The sequence below is a fragment of the Suncus etruscus genome, chromosome 9 (assembly GCF_024139225.1).
Source record: "Suncus etruscus isolate mSunEtr1 chromosome 9, mSunEtr1.pri.cur, whole genome shotgun sequence".
NCBI classification, from domain to species: Eukaryota; Metazoa; Chordata; class Mammalia; order Eulipotyphla; family Soricidae; genus Suncus; species Suncus etruscus.
In genome coordinates, this window is record NC_064856.1 from 61,078,304 (window position 1) to 61,094,392 (window position 16,089).

General features: G+C 42.7%; 1 protein-coding gene across 1 annotated transcript in view; it reads right to left on the reverse strand.

Annotated features, from left to right (window-relative positions):
• Positions 1–1,198: 1,198 nt before the first annotated feature.
• The window catches only part of GALNT18 (polypeptide N-acetylgalactosaminyltransferase 18), a 345,921-nt gene continuing 331,030 nt past the window's right edge, over positions 1,199–16,089 (reverse strand). Inside the window, exons 10-11 of the mRNA XM_049781017.1 lie at positions 15,655–15,819; positions 1,199–1,631 (exon numbers count right to left, since the gene is read on the reverse strand). Of these exons, the coding sequence (XP_049636974.1) occupies positions 1,485–1,631; positions 15,655–15,819 (312 nt within the window). The 3' untranslated portion in view covers positions 1,199–1,484. The remainder of the gene's footprint in view (positions 1,632–15,654; positions 15,820–16,089) is intronic.

The following is a 16,089-nucleotide window of genomic DNA, read 5'->3' on the forward strand; positions in this document are numbered from 1 at the left end:
AAAAGCTGGGAGGAGTCTATCTAGGAGCTATCAATATCAATTTAAAAGAAGAAAGGGAAAAAAACCCAAACCAGCAACAACAAAAAACACAACGGTAACAATAAACAACAACTAAACAACAGCAAGAAAGAAGAATAAAAAGGAAGGAGAGCTGGTGTGGCAAGGTTTTGTGTGTGGGTTTTTTGGTGTTTTTTTATGTTTGTTTTCTTTTGCATAGGATTAGTAAGTATTGGGGAAATTAGAAAGGTAATTCCCTTGACCTAAGACATACAGGTTTGCTCCATCCTTGAAGCTAATGTCATGGGAACAACTACAGGCTCCAGACATGTCAAACCCCAAGGTCTTTTTATGGTGTCAGGAAATGTTCTGCTCAGTTGTGTTTGTCAAAATCAGTCCTCTCTCATTAGTGATCTTAGTATTTGCACAGATCCTAGGACGAAATCTCGGATAGTCTTTTATCCATGACTATAAAATTTTTAAGTGTAAATTGCTAATCCAAAAGACAGTCTAGAGATGGAGGGCCAAAGATAGACATTCTGGAGACTTTAAGGAGGTTAATTGGAATCAGTCCTATTGCTTGCTATTCATTATTGCTGAGGGTTGGAGAAGGTAATGGAGGGGTGGTATATGGGGCTTCCAAAAGGCCTCTGTAGACCAGGAAAGAAAACACTCAACTAGAACCCTGTAGAAGACCAGCAGTGGGGTCTCCAGTGCCTCCTGAAGAGCCTGAAATTCTCCAATTGTGCTGAGAGCTGCTCCAGGGAGAGAGCCTGTGGAGAGTCAGGGGGAACCTTCTTCCTGGAGGCTGTCCCTGAGGGCCATGGCCCTGTCTACATCCCTTCTTAACAAAGAAACTTGACAGGGCTAGAGTACAGCAGTACATTTGCCTTGCACACAGCTTACCCAGGTTCAATCCCTGGCATCCAATATGGTCCCCCACCAGGAGTTATTCCAGAACACAGAGCCAGGATTAACCCCTGAGCACCACTGGGTGTAACCCAAATAAAAAGAGATGTAAAGTGGGGGGAGGGAAAGAAGGAGGGTCAAAGAGAGAGAGGAACTGTCCAAGGTCCCACAGCTGGTAGACATTTAAGAATTCTAAGGTCTCTTTCCTCAAATGGGATGGGATATGGGTAGGGAACAAATCTGTGGCTACAGAGTAGAACACAGCTCTGCCTTAAAGAACCACCAAATTCCATTTCTTAATCAACAGTATTTTATTGTCCATTATAAATATTTTCCATGTGATCCTATTTACAGTTGCAAAATAGTTTATGATATGATCCCCTCACCCACCAATCAGCATCTCTATAAACGCCATGAAAATTCAATAGGAAATAAAAAGCTCTGTTTAGGGGGACCCACTCACCTGGTTCCCCAGACGCCCAACAACCCCACACAGACAGCAGGCAAGGTGGCAGAGGGTGCTACACAGTAGCAAAGGAGGGGGAGGGGTGGACAGGCAGAGGTCCTGGAGGTCCTGGTCAGGAGGCTAAGCCCCTCAGTACGTTGGTGAGGCCCCAGTGCTGGCCTGAGCACTTCTGCAGCACCAGCTGGAAGCCGAACTCTGCCTCGTTATTCTCCTGCAGCTCCAGACAGCGCTTAGACTTGAGGTTCTGGATGGGGCCTCCCTAGAAGTGGAAGAAGAGAGTAGGGTGAGCAGGAGGAGAGGTCTCTTGGGGATGGATGGGGAACCTCAGATCTAGCAGCTGGCAGGGAAGGGGTTAACTGTGTGCCCAAGTGGGGGGAAGTGGGGCTGGGCCTAAATTCTCATGAGGTCTTGGGCTCTACCTCTGGTGTATATGTAGGTCTCCTTCAGAAGACTGATCTTAAACTAGCACCTTGTTTCCAACTGTTAGTTGGGGTCTGCCATGATTTGTCCATTATAAACATTTTCCATGTAACCCTATGAACAAGGAATTATAGGAGCTTTTGTTCCTCACAACCATGGGCTAGGACACTGCTCGAAGAATCTAATCTTTTGGGGGGCCGAAGAGATAGCACAGCAGTAGGACGTTTGCCTTGAAAGCAGTAGATTCAGGACGAATGGTGGTTTAAATCCCGGCATCCCATATGGTTCCCCGTGCCTGACAGGAGCGATTTCTAAGCGCAAAGCCAGAAGTAACTCCTGAGTGCCGCTTTGTGTGGCTCAACCCCCCCCCCCCCCACAAAATCTTTTTTGGGCTCTGCATTTGAGCATCACCAGAGTAGCACCTGCTTTTAGGGTTCATGTCCCACACTGGACCTCTGGAACCATAAGTACTGACCTCAGCCCAAACTCAAATTCTTTATGCATTTATAAAGCCATAAGACTCCTTCGGCTCTGGACATAAATTGTTCCACCACCCTCACACCTTCATTTACCTATACTACAGATGTTTGGGAATGTTCTGTATCAATGCATCCTTTTTATGCCTCAAAGTCTCTTAAAGGCAGCAATATTCTGCTCTTCAAGAGAGCATTCCATCCCCCAATTTAAGATTTTAATGATATCCTTGCAGGTGTTCAAGATGTGGGGGCTGCTGACTATATAGCTGACTTTGACAGAAACTGTGTAAGCCTCTGAGTTTCCCCAAAGATGTGCTCCCCTGGGCTTTAGCCTCTTAAGCAGACAGAAATGCTTGGGATGGGACATGTCTTTATAAGTGAGTCATTTGTAACTCAATGTAACTCAATGACAACTGAATATAAACTCAATTTCCCCCAGAAATGCCTCTTCCTGTGATCCCCATCTCAGCAATAACTAGGCACCTGTGTGAAAAATCTGACACTTCTTGTGGTTTGTTTAATGTCTCACTGACCTCAGGATTTCTAGATCAAGAACAAACTACACTCCATGCTTGAACTGCTTTTCTGTCCGTCCCTAGTAGACTGAGCCTACTAGACTGAGCCACAGACTTGTTTGAAACTTTGATTCCTTCTCCATTTATGTAAGAAATACCTTTACACTTCTCGTCTGGCCCTTGCATCCTCTTCCATGCCTCTAGTCCATCCAGTGGGCATGATCCTCATTTTCTCTTGCCCTTTCTAGCTCCCACTAGTTAAGGAGTCCTTGTTTCTTTTCTTTTCTTTATAATTTTCTTAATACTTTTATTTAAACACCGTGATTACAAACATGATTATGGTTGGGTTTCAGTCATGTAAAGAACACCTCCCTTCACCAGTGCAACATTCCCATCCCCAATGTCCCAAATCTCCCTTCTCCTTGTTTCTTTCCTCTCTAAATGAGAATCCCATTTCTTATCTTTGACACTGCGGTTTGCACTTCTATTAATGATGGGATGCCATGTATGTCATTTTATCCATTTCTTATCAATTTCCAAGCCTTTAGGATCAGTGAAAGCTTGGCTCTTACAGGTAGTAAGACAATGCTGGCCTGAGTGATGAGAAGACCAAGTCATGGACCAGGTTCTTGCAGTTAGATAGCCTGAACAGGCCACACAGCAGGAAATGGGAGTTCCCCTGCCCACAAGACTGCACAGTTCCCCCAGGGCAATCAGGCTCACTGGAAAGGAGGGAAGGAGGAGAAGTAGTAGTCCCTTCCTGGAAGGGACTCACTCCTAGTCTATCCACTCCCCAGGGTGACATTTGATATCTCCCCAAAACTTCAAGACTTAGTTCTCCCACATAGCTAGCAAGAGGCAGCTGAATACACATACCGAGCCTGATAACTGCACCCTGGGTCTTTAACAGGACCAACTGCACCATACATGCATGCCTGGTACTTTCATAAGTGTCATCTGTGAAAGTTGCAACCTAGAAACAACCTGACAAAAGCTACTGTGGTGTACTCTTGGGTTATGTGAATGGACCACACCACAGATTGGCCCATGGAGCCTGCATGCAGGCTGCAAAACAAAGATGGCAGTGTCACAGCCACACTATCTAAGTTTGGGTCATCGCACTCTATGTCAAGCTCACAATGAAAAAAATCACTTAATGATGTTCTCAGAATCATCTCATGGTTAAGTGGAGTTCGCCTGTATTCATGTGTTGAGACACTTAAAAGTCTGACATGGATATGTCTTACTAATATTTTAGCCAAAGCAGCCAGAACAAGATGACAGATGACCTACTTCTAACATCTTCCCAGACAGGTGAAATAAGATAGAAGTGTTAAAATTAGTATGGGGGTTAACTGTCAATAGAAAGAATTTGGAAAATGATAGCCTGGATGTAACACAGTGTCTTCTGGGATACTGGAAGTGCCCTATATTTGACCAAAGTGATGGATACATAGGCAATTATTTAGTTTCAAACCATGCAGTGGAATATTTATTTTTATATGCATGTTTGTATGTTTTTGTGGTCTTTAGTTTTAAAAATCCCCAGCTCTTTACATGACTGAAACCCAAACACAATCATGTATGTAATCAAGGTGTTTAAATAAAAAAAAAAATCCCCAGCTCTTTCCAAAGGAACTTTGACTAGTGGGAGGAGCTGGCAAGGGGTGAGCAGCAGAATGAGTGGAGATAGGAATGTGGACATGCTCCTCCGTGTGTGTGTGTGTGTGTGTGTGTGTGTGTGTGTGTGTGTGTGTGTGTGTTTGTGTGTGTGTGTGTTTTGAGGGAGGCTATTCCTCGTTCCCCCTGTGTGGGTAGCAGCCCAGCCAGCTGCAAACCTCTCCAGAACCATTCAAGTGAGTAAAACAATTTCCCCCGCCCCCATACCTCAATTCCAGAAGCTCGCTAGGAGAGCAACCACTCACAGACCACCACGGCAGAGAGAAAATAGAGCAAATGGCACACTGAATAGGGTAGGATGTTAATCCTGGGACAGAAGCAGACACATAGGGTCTCCACATTGGAAGTACCCCAAAATATCCCTCTGCATCTCATCTACAAGGTGAATGGCTTTCCCCTACTTCAGGCAGTCTCCTCCCATATACTAAGACCCTCATCTTAAGGATGCTCGCCAATAGTGCAGAGGATCCCCCTTTGACTCCTGCCTTTTTTTTTTTTTTTTGGTTTTTGGGCCACACCCGGTGGTGCTCAGGGGTTACTCCTGGCTGTCTGCTCAGAAATAGCTCCTGGCAGGCACGGGGGACCATATGGGACAACGGGATTCGAACCAACCACCTTTGGACGACTCCTGCCTTTTATTAGCTCCTGCCTCTCTAGCCTGGTTCCTGTAGGAACAGCTTTGTCTGCTTTGTCCAGTCGGGCATCCTCTCCTAGTTCTCTGTCCCTCAAAACTAATCTCAGAGCAAGGACACCTTTGATACAGTCAAGGATTTTGAATTTTAAAACCTCACCATGCTCCTGGAGTCACACCCTGGAAATAGTGTGAAATTGTATTTTCAGAACCTTGGGTCTACCCAGGGTTCCTATCCTTTCCATCTAAGGCTGGACTTAGGAACCAAAAGGCATCTCTCAAGATCCTAGTTCCACACAAGACCAGCCCATCACTCAGTTAAACCAGATTTCTCTGGCCTCTGGGTAAAATCTTGCAGCCTCTAAGCAAATATGCCCATCCCAAGCTGTACACCATCATTAATGCAGATTAAGAGGCCTTCAGCTTCTTTTTAGGACCCTTTAACATGCAGACCAGAATGAGGTATTTCCTACCCACTTTGTTGAGACTGAGCACAGACAGGGTGGAAATGAAACCAGTTTAATTCTGGAGTTGAGGCTATTAGATTGGAAGAAGAGAGTGATCAAAGTAGACACTCAGCTTTTCTGCTTGCAGCTGTGTGGCCTCAGGCAAACCACTCTGTTTTTCTGGTCACTGGTCTCTAGGGTTAGATGGTAATTTCTTTCCTGAACATTGGTACCTGTGCTAGCGGATTAATCTCTTTATTAGTTGTAAAATAACAAGTTAAGATGTTTGAAATATCAGGGCAGGGTGTTGGAAAAAGTGGATGCATGAGGAATTGGTGGAAATTGGTGTCAGACCAAACACCCCCTCTCACTCTGCCAAGGCTTGGACTGCGTAGCAAACTAGGACAAAACAAAGGACGCTGCTGGAACCTCCTACCTCCTTCTCCTCCAGTTGACTGGGAGGGAGGGAGGGGGAGAGAGAGAGAGAGAGAGAGAGAGAGAGAGAGAGAGAGAGAGAGAGAGAGAGAGAGAGAGAGAGAGAGAGAGAGAGAGAGAGAGAGAGAGAGAGCTCTAAGTAAAGTATTCCTTAAGAGACGCAAACATGACATTTCCCTAGCTCCAAATGGCCCCACCATACTCTCCACACCCTGAGATGAAAGTGTGGTGATACTGTGGCACCAACAGCCTGTGTGCAGTCAGAAAGAATGTGGATAAAATGGAGTGAGTCCAGGATCAGGAATGGAGAGAGGAAACAACCTTAGTATGTGAGAAAGACAAAGGAGAGCTCCCTCTGAGGAGGTTTGGAAAAAAGAATATTCTAAAACAGTGGGGCAATGCTATTCTGGAGGGTTTGCTCAGAAAATCACTGAGAGGCAAGTTGGAATACATCTGGGGTGGACAAAGAAGGTAGGAGGCAGACACTCTTTGAATCAGCAACAGGCACAGACACATTTCCCTCATGTTCCCTTCTCCGACCTCAACCTCTGTCTATAAATAAACCTTAAATAAGCCTCTCTCTATTTTTCTAAATAAGATGCTATTGGCCTCTTTCCATTCACCAAAGTTGCAAGGAAGCCTTCCCATCCTCTATTCAACCCAAATCTGGGGATTGGCACCCTTAGGATCAGCTTGGGGTTGCAACTATCTGAACCTCTATTCACAGCTCTGCTCCAAGATAGAGGTAGTAGCGTCCAATATTTGACTTCCCATGTTCCTAGCACCATTTTTCAAAGTTTCACATATCCATTCTCAATCCCCATAACCCTGAGGTGTAAAGATGATATTCACTTCAGTTTTATAGATTGTGAGATTGAGGTTCAGAGTAGTTGAGAAGATTTCCCAATATCAGATGCTAGGAAGTAGGAGAGCCTGGCTGGAAGACCAATATTTTTTTTCTCTTCACCACTCCTCACAGAAAAAGTAATCAGGCTTACATAGCTATTTAACTGGCTCTGAAGGTTTCTCTGAAGGTAGTCTAGGTTGAAAGCAAGTAGTGTCTAAAACCTGGGATAGAGAAAGTCTCATTAACCAGCCTTAGGAAGATAATTGGGGACCAGTTTTCTCCATTCCCTTTGAGGGTTTTCTGCAGAAGTATTACTTCCCCATCCACCCTATCTACCCAATTACATACCCATCCATTCCATTCACATCTATCCATCCACCAACCTATTCATCCATCCATCCATCCATCCATCCATCCATCCATCCATCCTCCAAAATACCTATCTATCTATCTGGAAAATGAGCATCTATAATGTCTCAGTCACAGTGTCAGAATACTGAAACACATTAATGACATGTAGGAAAAGTCATTGTGGAGATTATGTTTTAGGGGTGGAAGAAAAAAAATTATTTATATATCTATCCATCCATTTACATATTCATCCACCCACCAACCTATTCACCCATCCATCCATCCATCCATCCATCCATCCATCCATCCATCCATCCATCCATTCTATGACATGTTAGAAGGTTGAACACCAAAATATGTAGAGTTGTACTGCAAACTATATGCTCATGTCTCCCTAAAATTTAGATGATGGAGACCTAATACCCAAGTAACAGCATTCAGAAGTGAGTAGGAGGTAAACAGAAAGGAAAGCAGTGAGGTAGCTAGGGGTCTCTACCTAACAAAAAGATTGGCTTTTAATCTGGTAAAAGGTGTAGTCATTCGGGGTCAGACTGACTACTTAACCAATAATTCTGACTGCCTTATTGAGCAGAGAATCTTGGAAAAAGAAAGCAAGAGTACCTGTTAGCAGGCTCTTGTTTTCATATCAAGATCCAGTAAATAGCTTTAGAGCCAGGCCAGACTGAGGGTTGTGCAGGGCTGTGGGGAATGGTGGGGCTTGATTCAGAGCTCCTCATTAGCTGTTCTTGCCTGCTCTGTGAAGTACTCCACTGCCTGGTTTACTAGTCATCTAAATTATTTGTGTAATACTTACAACTACAGGATCTGGAAACACACAATACTTTTAATTAAAGAATTTAAATAAGGGCAATTAAACCTGGCAGGAGAGACACAGCAGCACACAGAGAGCTTAATTGGAATGGAAACCAAATTAAATATGGAAACAGCGTTTAAAAAATCGAAAGCTGAATGTATAGAATTAAGAAGGCTAATAATAATTCCTAGAGCTGAGCTTTCAGCCCCCAAATAAGTTCCTTCTCCATCTCTGGAGAGGTGACGGGAAAGGGCATGAGAGGAGGTAGGAGGGAAGACCACTGATGCTCCCAGCCTGGTCTGGTCTCTGGCTCTCCCTGCCTGTGTAGCCCTGGAACCAGGGCTTTGGTCTTTTCAATTTCAAAAGACCTAGGACCACCATGAGGCGTGAGGCTTCAAGGTCTTTGTGCCCTTGGTCCTGAAGTGTCAAGGAGCTAACCCCAGGTTACAGGTAATTGAACTCATGGCCTCATGCTAAAGCAGTCACTTTGCCATGGGGGGGGTGGGGGGAAAAGGGAGGGAATTACTTCATTCTGCTATTGTGCCTACTGGTGTGGGGGCCTCACTTTGGGAACTTAGGAAAAGCTGTCATCCCTTCTCAGGAAAAGACTGGACCCAGCTTGTCACCTGCACTCCTCTCCTGTAGGAGGAAATTCTGGGCTAAGCACAGGCAAGTCTTATGTTTGCAGGCTAGGGATCATGAAGAGGATATGTGGGGGCTGAATCCTCCATTCTGAGGCCTTCTCTGCAACCTACCTGCAGTATATCCCTTTTATTATCCATTCTAATTAATTTTTCATCAGTAAGTGGCCCAAGGAGTCTTTGACTATAAGTTTGGTGGCCTCTGAAGTTTCTAGGTTAAGTAGTTAATGATTAGTGATCAAATACTGCAAAACAGAACTGGGTTAGTAGTGTTAGTTGAAGAACCCCCAAGAATTAAGTCTTTTTGAAGAATAAATTGGTCTTGTGAACATTCAACAGCCATTAATTTCATAGGTTCTTTCATGTTGGTCTTTCTTTCTTTCTTTCTTTCTTTTTTTTTTTTTTTGCGGAGTGAGGGGCATATCTGGTGATGCTCAGGGATTACTCCTGGTTCTGTGGTCATGTGGTAGAAGATCACTCCTACTGGAGCTTAGGGGACCATACTGGATGCCAGGTTTACATGGAAGGCAAATATCCTACTCACCTCACCATTTCTATGGTCCTGTGTTGTTCTTTCTTAAAAGGGATTCTCCTGCTCTGGATTGAAATCTGCCTAGACTATGGGAAAGATTCACTGGGCCAAAGGCAACTAATGGTAAGAGCATAGAGAAAGGCAAAGGGGCCTATGGAGTTAGCAAGATAGCTAGAGAGATGACTGGAATGGCCAGAGACCTGTCAATTCAAATCATGCCACTGGTTTGAAGGGAAACTCTCATCCTGAATACCCATTATAACTACCATCTACTTACTGGTTTTTAAGAGATAAGACAACATTGTTTGGTAGTTCAAGATATGGGAGAATGCTAATATTTGAGTATGGAGAAATTATTGAACTTCTTCGTGCTTTAATTTCTTCATCAAGTAACTGAAACAATGAAAGCTGCTGATAGTCTTGCCATGAGGGTTAAGTCATATTCATAGAGAAATCCCAGTAGTCACTGGCACAGAAGCATTAAATGGGTTTGTTAATAATTAATACTCAAGCCTCACCTGAATCTGAGTCTAAGGGATCAGGAACCATTACATATGGTTTTGGCTCTTGATCTGTGGGGGATGAGTTGGGGAAGAGGGAAGTGCTGACAGCCACAGAATAAAAATATCTAAGAAAACATCCAGGGCTGAAACAAAGCTTTGCCAGTCCCTCAACACTGGACAATTCTACACTTGATCCTTCATGTGACATGGATTTGAAAAGCTGTTTTGTTCCAGATCCATAATAAAATATCCGATTATAGTCTTTTATTATTCTTAGTACAAAAGGTTCTGAAAGTTGGACTTGCTGACAGCGCTGGGGGATTGGAGCAGGAGAAAGTCAAGGACTCCTCCTCCTTGCATGTTGGGAAATTCTTTGGCAAAATTAGTGGTGCTCCCTGGGAAATGTGCTCTGGTTCCTTTTTGAGTGGGTTACTCTTCTTGCATCAAATTATCAAATTGGACACTATAAATCAGAGCTATTTGTCTCTGGGTGTTGGCATGGCTCTGTGCTCTGTCCTGAGCCAGGACAATCACTTGAAAATCTCTTGTCTTTACCTACAATTGTGGTGATTTGCAGTGCTGCCCCATCAAGGAAATGTGCTGAAGCTGCCCAGAGTGTGGAGGAGAGTTCAGGGATACTCTCTAGGGGAAAACATTGATGGGTGCATCCATATATTTCAAGTTTATTTTGCCAGTTTTTCCACCAACAATCCCTCAAAATTAGTGGAGGTAAACACTCCATCCAGGATGAAGACAGCATAAAATGCCATCAGAAAAGCTCCTTGTTTAAAAACCATTCAAGTTTGCCCTGCACTCCATATGACATACACATAAAGCGATTTACAACTCTCCCACAAGTCCACCAGAAGTACATGGTTAACCTGTCACCCTGAGTGTTCACTTAACAAAAGTCTGTATATGCATCTGAGATAGTAATTTCACTTCAAAGCACTTCTTAATTTTTTAATTTGAGTTTTTTTTTTAGAAACTAGAAATTGTTCTAATGAAGTAGGGTCATGGAATATTCTTGAAATGCTATAATAAAGTCACTGTTTTTGGTCAGCATAGATACATACATGCATACAAAGAGCTGTGTAAAATGGGAGGTAAAATTGTGTTCACCTTTGGGCCTCCCATAAACCTCATTCAGTTCATATTTGAAACTTTTTAAGGATTTTCATTCCATCAATGACACTGTCTCCTCTGTCTTGGGCTTTTCTATTAGGTGCTGGAAAGATTGAACAGAGAAGACAGTCCTGCATTCAGTCTACTGGATTGTTGGGAGGGAGATACAGGGAGTGAAAGAATAGATCTAAAATTCTAGAAAGCATGATAAAGATGACCTGCATTACAAGGAGTTCAAATCATTTTCAAATTTGCACTGCTTTTGTTAAGAAATACCTGTAGAGACTTTGATGTGGGAATAGCCATTCTCAGGGTTTAGCATTACAGACTTTTTGCACTGGCAATTCCTTACAAACACCCTGCCCAACTCTGCTAAGGAAGAGCAACATAGCTTTTGATGGCTGCTCACTGAGTCTCTCAAGCCACTTGTTCCCTGAAACTCCAGTCTCATACCTGGGCAACTAGACTATGAGAAAGGTGCTCCATAAGTTGTTCTTGATTCCCTCTGAATTTTCTGTCAGAGCAAGTCTACTTTCCTTTGTATAGAGCAGCCCTTCAAATAATGGAAATCAGAGTCTAGGGTGTTCCCAGATCTTTCTGGTTGAACAGAGCTATTCCTTCAACCAGGCTTCCAAACAGATGTTAAAGCAGTTGGATACACTTCATAAGAACTTTCCTAGGGCGAGAATCCCATCAACAACCCAGCATGTGCATAACACTCAAAGTGAGGATGGCAGGGGAAGAAGTGTGTATCCACTGAGAAGTATCCATTGTTCTGCACAACAGGAGCCTTGCCATAATGTACTTCTCTGCAATGACCCCATATCTCCTTCCATCAACCCAGAGATCATGGGATGAATGCTACTTTCATTAACATAGATCTCAGAACTTCCTAAGTCTAGCATACAGAGAACTCTAGGATGATTGAAATTCTATACTGAATGCATCTGAATGTATAATTACAGTAGAAAGACATCATTAGTTTCGGAGAGTCACTAGCTAGAAAAATCAACCAAAACAACAGTGGTCAGTGACTTCTACTGTTCCTGAAGCTTTCTCAGGTGTAGAGACAGGAAATTTTGACTGCCTGCATTTGTGAATTTTCTTAGTAGGACCATTAACTATGGCCATTTATCAAATGTTTTTCAAACTTAGATGCTGAGGTGTTCCTAAATTAATAATATCCTCCACTTAATTCATCACTACCAACTATTGGAATATATCTGAAACTCATCTAATAACGGTTTGGCCCGTACTCCTGTAGCAAGCAGATCTGTTGCTTTTCTCATGGAGTCAATGAAATAGCACCTTAATTTGATTTTGTGACTCCAACTCCTTTCCTCTTGAGGCAGTATATTGCTAAAAGTCTCTAACAGTCTCTGTTGTTGGATTTAGATTCCCCAGAATAGAAATACACTGCTCAGAACCTCTTCTATTTTCTTCCTTTGTTTCAAAGTGAAGCTTTGGCTTCTCAGCATGACTTTTGATAACCACTATTATCTGGCCAACCTGACTTGTATGTTTGATCTTTTTTATTCTACACCCCAATCTCCCACTAACTGAAAACTCAGAATTCCAGTCACACCAACAACTAGGTTTCTATTTCTTAGTGTGCTTTGTCTTTTCATGCTTCTGCCCAGACAGAACCTTTACTTGTCATTTCTCCCTTTCTGCACCTAAGAACTGCCCTACCATTTTTAAGATCCTGATAAAGTGATCACGAAACCTCATGGAATCTCAAAGTTCTGCAAACAGAGTCCATAATTTCAGGTTCCTCCAGCACATGTACCTCTCACTCTGGTCTGTTTTACAGTTTTGTTGTGTGTGTACATGCCCATGAGCTTCTAGGACATAGGCCACATCTGATTCTTATCTGCATCTTTGCTACTCAAACCCATACTCAATAAATGTTTGGTGAATGATTGAAGAAAAGAATATTCATTATCAGAAAATGACTCATCAAAACCCTGCACATCAGTGTTGCCAAGAGATGTTTTCATCAAATCTGGTTTCTCAGTGTCAGAAGCTGACAGAGACCGATTCAGCCTATAGCATTCAGAAGAGCTTGCAGGGTGAGTGGAAAGGCATTTTATTTGTTCAACAGAAAAAAAAAATCATAGTATTAGATACTAAGATATGCAAATGTCTATGTTTGTAGGAGAAACTAGGAGACATGCACTAGATTATTTTGAAATTAATTCACTGTGAGCGCCTGTAGAGTTTAAATGTGGCCCTTAGGGGAGTAAATAATGCAGAGTGTGAGAAAGGAAGGGAAATTTAAAATGCACCAATACAAGCTCCTTCAGCCCAATTTTTGCCCCCAGAATATTCTAGTTGGTAAGATCCTCATGTAATTTGCCAAGATTAAAACATTTCCCAGAAAAATTAATTGAAGCATATAGCTTTAAGTGTTTTAGAATCTCCCAGTTTCCTGTGGCCTTGTCATCAGTGGGTCCTACCTAATGAGTGACAATAGATTCTAGATTGCTGGATATTTTCCATCATTTTTCTTTAAGCAACATTTTCACATATATTCATTTTTAAAGACAAAGTGAGGGTAGATGCTCTAGGCTTATAAATTAGGAATTTAAAGAAATTATTTCCAAAGATTCCCCTTTGGTAGCAGTATCAACAATGTAACTGCCAACATGTTTGGGGAATTTTAATTAGATATGTGCCTAAGTGGCAGGAGATTATGTTCCTCTGGGCTGTGATGCTCAAGCAGACTGTCTTTCAGCCACTGTGACCCTAGAAACAAGAGTACCATGAACTACCTATTCATTGAGATGAGGGAAGGAAGGAGATCTATTCTGGAGTCTTAGCTAGGAGAACACTTATTTTAAGGGGAATTTCTCCTTTCTATCTCAGTCAGGGATGCAGTGATAGACTTTAAGCTGGCCAAGATACCAATGCATCTAGAGACAGATAATGGAGGAAGCCAATCCAAGACCTGAGGCATGTGGGAAGGCTGTGAAGGCTGTAAACTAAGCAGTGCATATGAAAGTGAGTTTCTGTGTATGAGTGAATGAAATATGTGTGTGAATATGATACTGTGTCTGGGTGTGTGCGACTATTTGTATTAAATGTGTGTGTGTATGTCAGATTATGTCTATGTGTATGTTAGGGTGTCTAAATGTGTACAAGTATATGTGTGATGATGATGGGTATGTGAATGAGTGGGTGGATGTCTGATTGTGTCTCTGTGTGTGTAAGTCCATAGTATATGAGTGTGAGAAAATGTGCACACATGTGTTTGTCTGTGTGTGTGTGTGTATTGTACTGGGATATCCAACTAAACTTGTTTCCATTAAGCCAGCATGTTAGAACTCTGGTTCTCCATTTTTGGGACATGGGTTGTCAGGGAAATTCATCTCAGTTGTCATCTCTCAGATGGATTTACTGTTTTTACTAACCTTGAGCAGCTTGAAGATGGACAGGGAAGCTTAAGGCTCCACAAACAGATAAAGTTTTGCTTTCCTGGTGACTTTGGATTTCTTCAGAAGAACAAGGTCTCTACAGGGCTAGAGAGATGACTAGTTCAAGAACAAAACTGGGAGATGTTCTCTAGAATATCATGGACCTAGGTGGGTCATAATATCTAGGGCTATGCCAGGGAAGGCTAGGCTCTCTCCCATCTTCTTTGTAATTATGAGTTGAACTTTCTCCCCAGTTAGAACATTCCCAGCTGTTCCTCAACTCATTGACAATGCAAAATGTTTAGGATTCAGTTTCAAGCCCTGTCCTGAGAGGAAATCGGAAGGTCACTTAGGACACAACAGGGCCCAAACAGCATCACATCCATGGGATATCTCATTGAATCACTGACCCACTTGGCTAAGAACTAAAAGTCCTCTTATAAATCTTTTTGAAGTTCCCACCCTCAAAAGACACACTATGCATCCTTGGGAAATGTTACTTAATGTATCCATGTCTATATGTCCTTGACTAAAGTTAAGGTAATGGTATCTATCACATAGATTTGTTTGAAGAGTGAAAGAGCTGACACATGCTTGTGTGTAGAAGGTCTGGTACAAAGAAAATACTGTATAGTGCAGTCATTCCTGTTGGGATAGTCCTTTACAATTTATAATACATGTCAGAGGCAAACAGATCTGGAAGGGCAGAGGCAGGACTTCATTACTGGGCATCAATTTCTTTCACTGAGTTTCATACTTTCTGCAGGATCAGTCAGTCAGGGCTGCTAGAACTCCCATCTGCATCCTCTGCCCACTCCACAAGTGTTCCTCTTTGGTCCCTGGTATATCCCCAAGATGTGCTTTCCTGGAATCCTAAAACCCTTACTCCCTTATGGCCTCTTACTCCTACTCTCCAATTTGTTCTGACTTCTATGCCAACAATTTGCACTTGCTGCTCAGAGTTCACTCTCACCACTCATGTAGGAACAGACAGGATCATCTTCCATCCTCTCCTTCCACACCAGAAAACACTGTTCACAGGGCCCCTTCATCTTGTGATAATGGTCTTGTGTAGAAAAATGCGAAAATCCAAAGCCTAAATTTGAGCCTTGTGTGTGTGACAAAGTTGTATATTTGAGCCTTTCTGTATGACTCTGGACAAATGATACCAACCATTTCTTCCTATCATCCACCCTATCCAGACCCTATTTATGAAACCAAAAACAATAGCAACTCTCCCATAACTACCTCAGAGCCCATATCTGGAGCCAGTGAGCTGAAGGCACTGAACCCTCAGCATGTACTAGATTCTAGTAAATCTCCAAGGCTTAGAGTCAAGGCTCCACTTCTGCTAGTATCTCCTACCCTCTCTCCAATGCCTATTTCACCCCCTGGGTGGCTCTCTGAAATTTCTAGGCCTTGATATTCTTTGGAGACCTGGAATAAACACCTGAGAGAACTTCCAGTGAAGCTTCATTCTCTTGGCTTTGGCATAACTGCACTCGATGAGCCGCGGGCGACTATTGACGTCCACCAGGCACCGGTTGTCATCATCATCGACTGTGGAGCTCAGGAGACCCACGTGGAGCAGCTGACTGCTTGTGTAGTACACGTTCTGGGGGAACAAGGAGAAGAATGAGAAAAAGTGTCAGTAGACAGAGGTAGGTACAAATGGAGCTTCTCTTTGACCTCGGGTAGAGAGATCACAACCCAGTGGTCTACAAATGATTTTGATTTTGATTGCCACAGACAAGAAGATACTCTATTATATAATGATCCTGTAAAGTATCTGGTCTATAGGCAAAATCAAAATGAGAAAAAAAGTTTTATGAGATACAATGTAGCCTGACTCTATGCAATTTGGAGTTTTAAAAAGATTTTATTA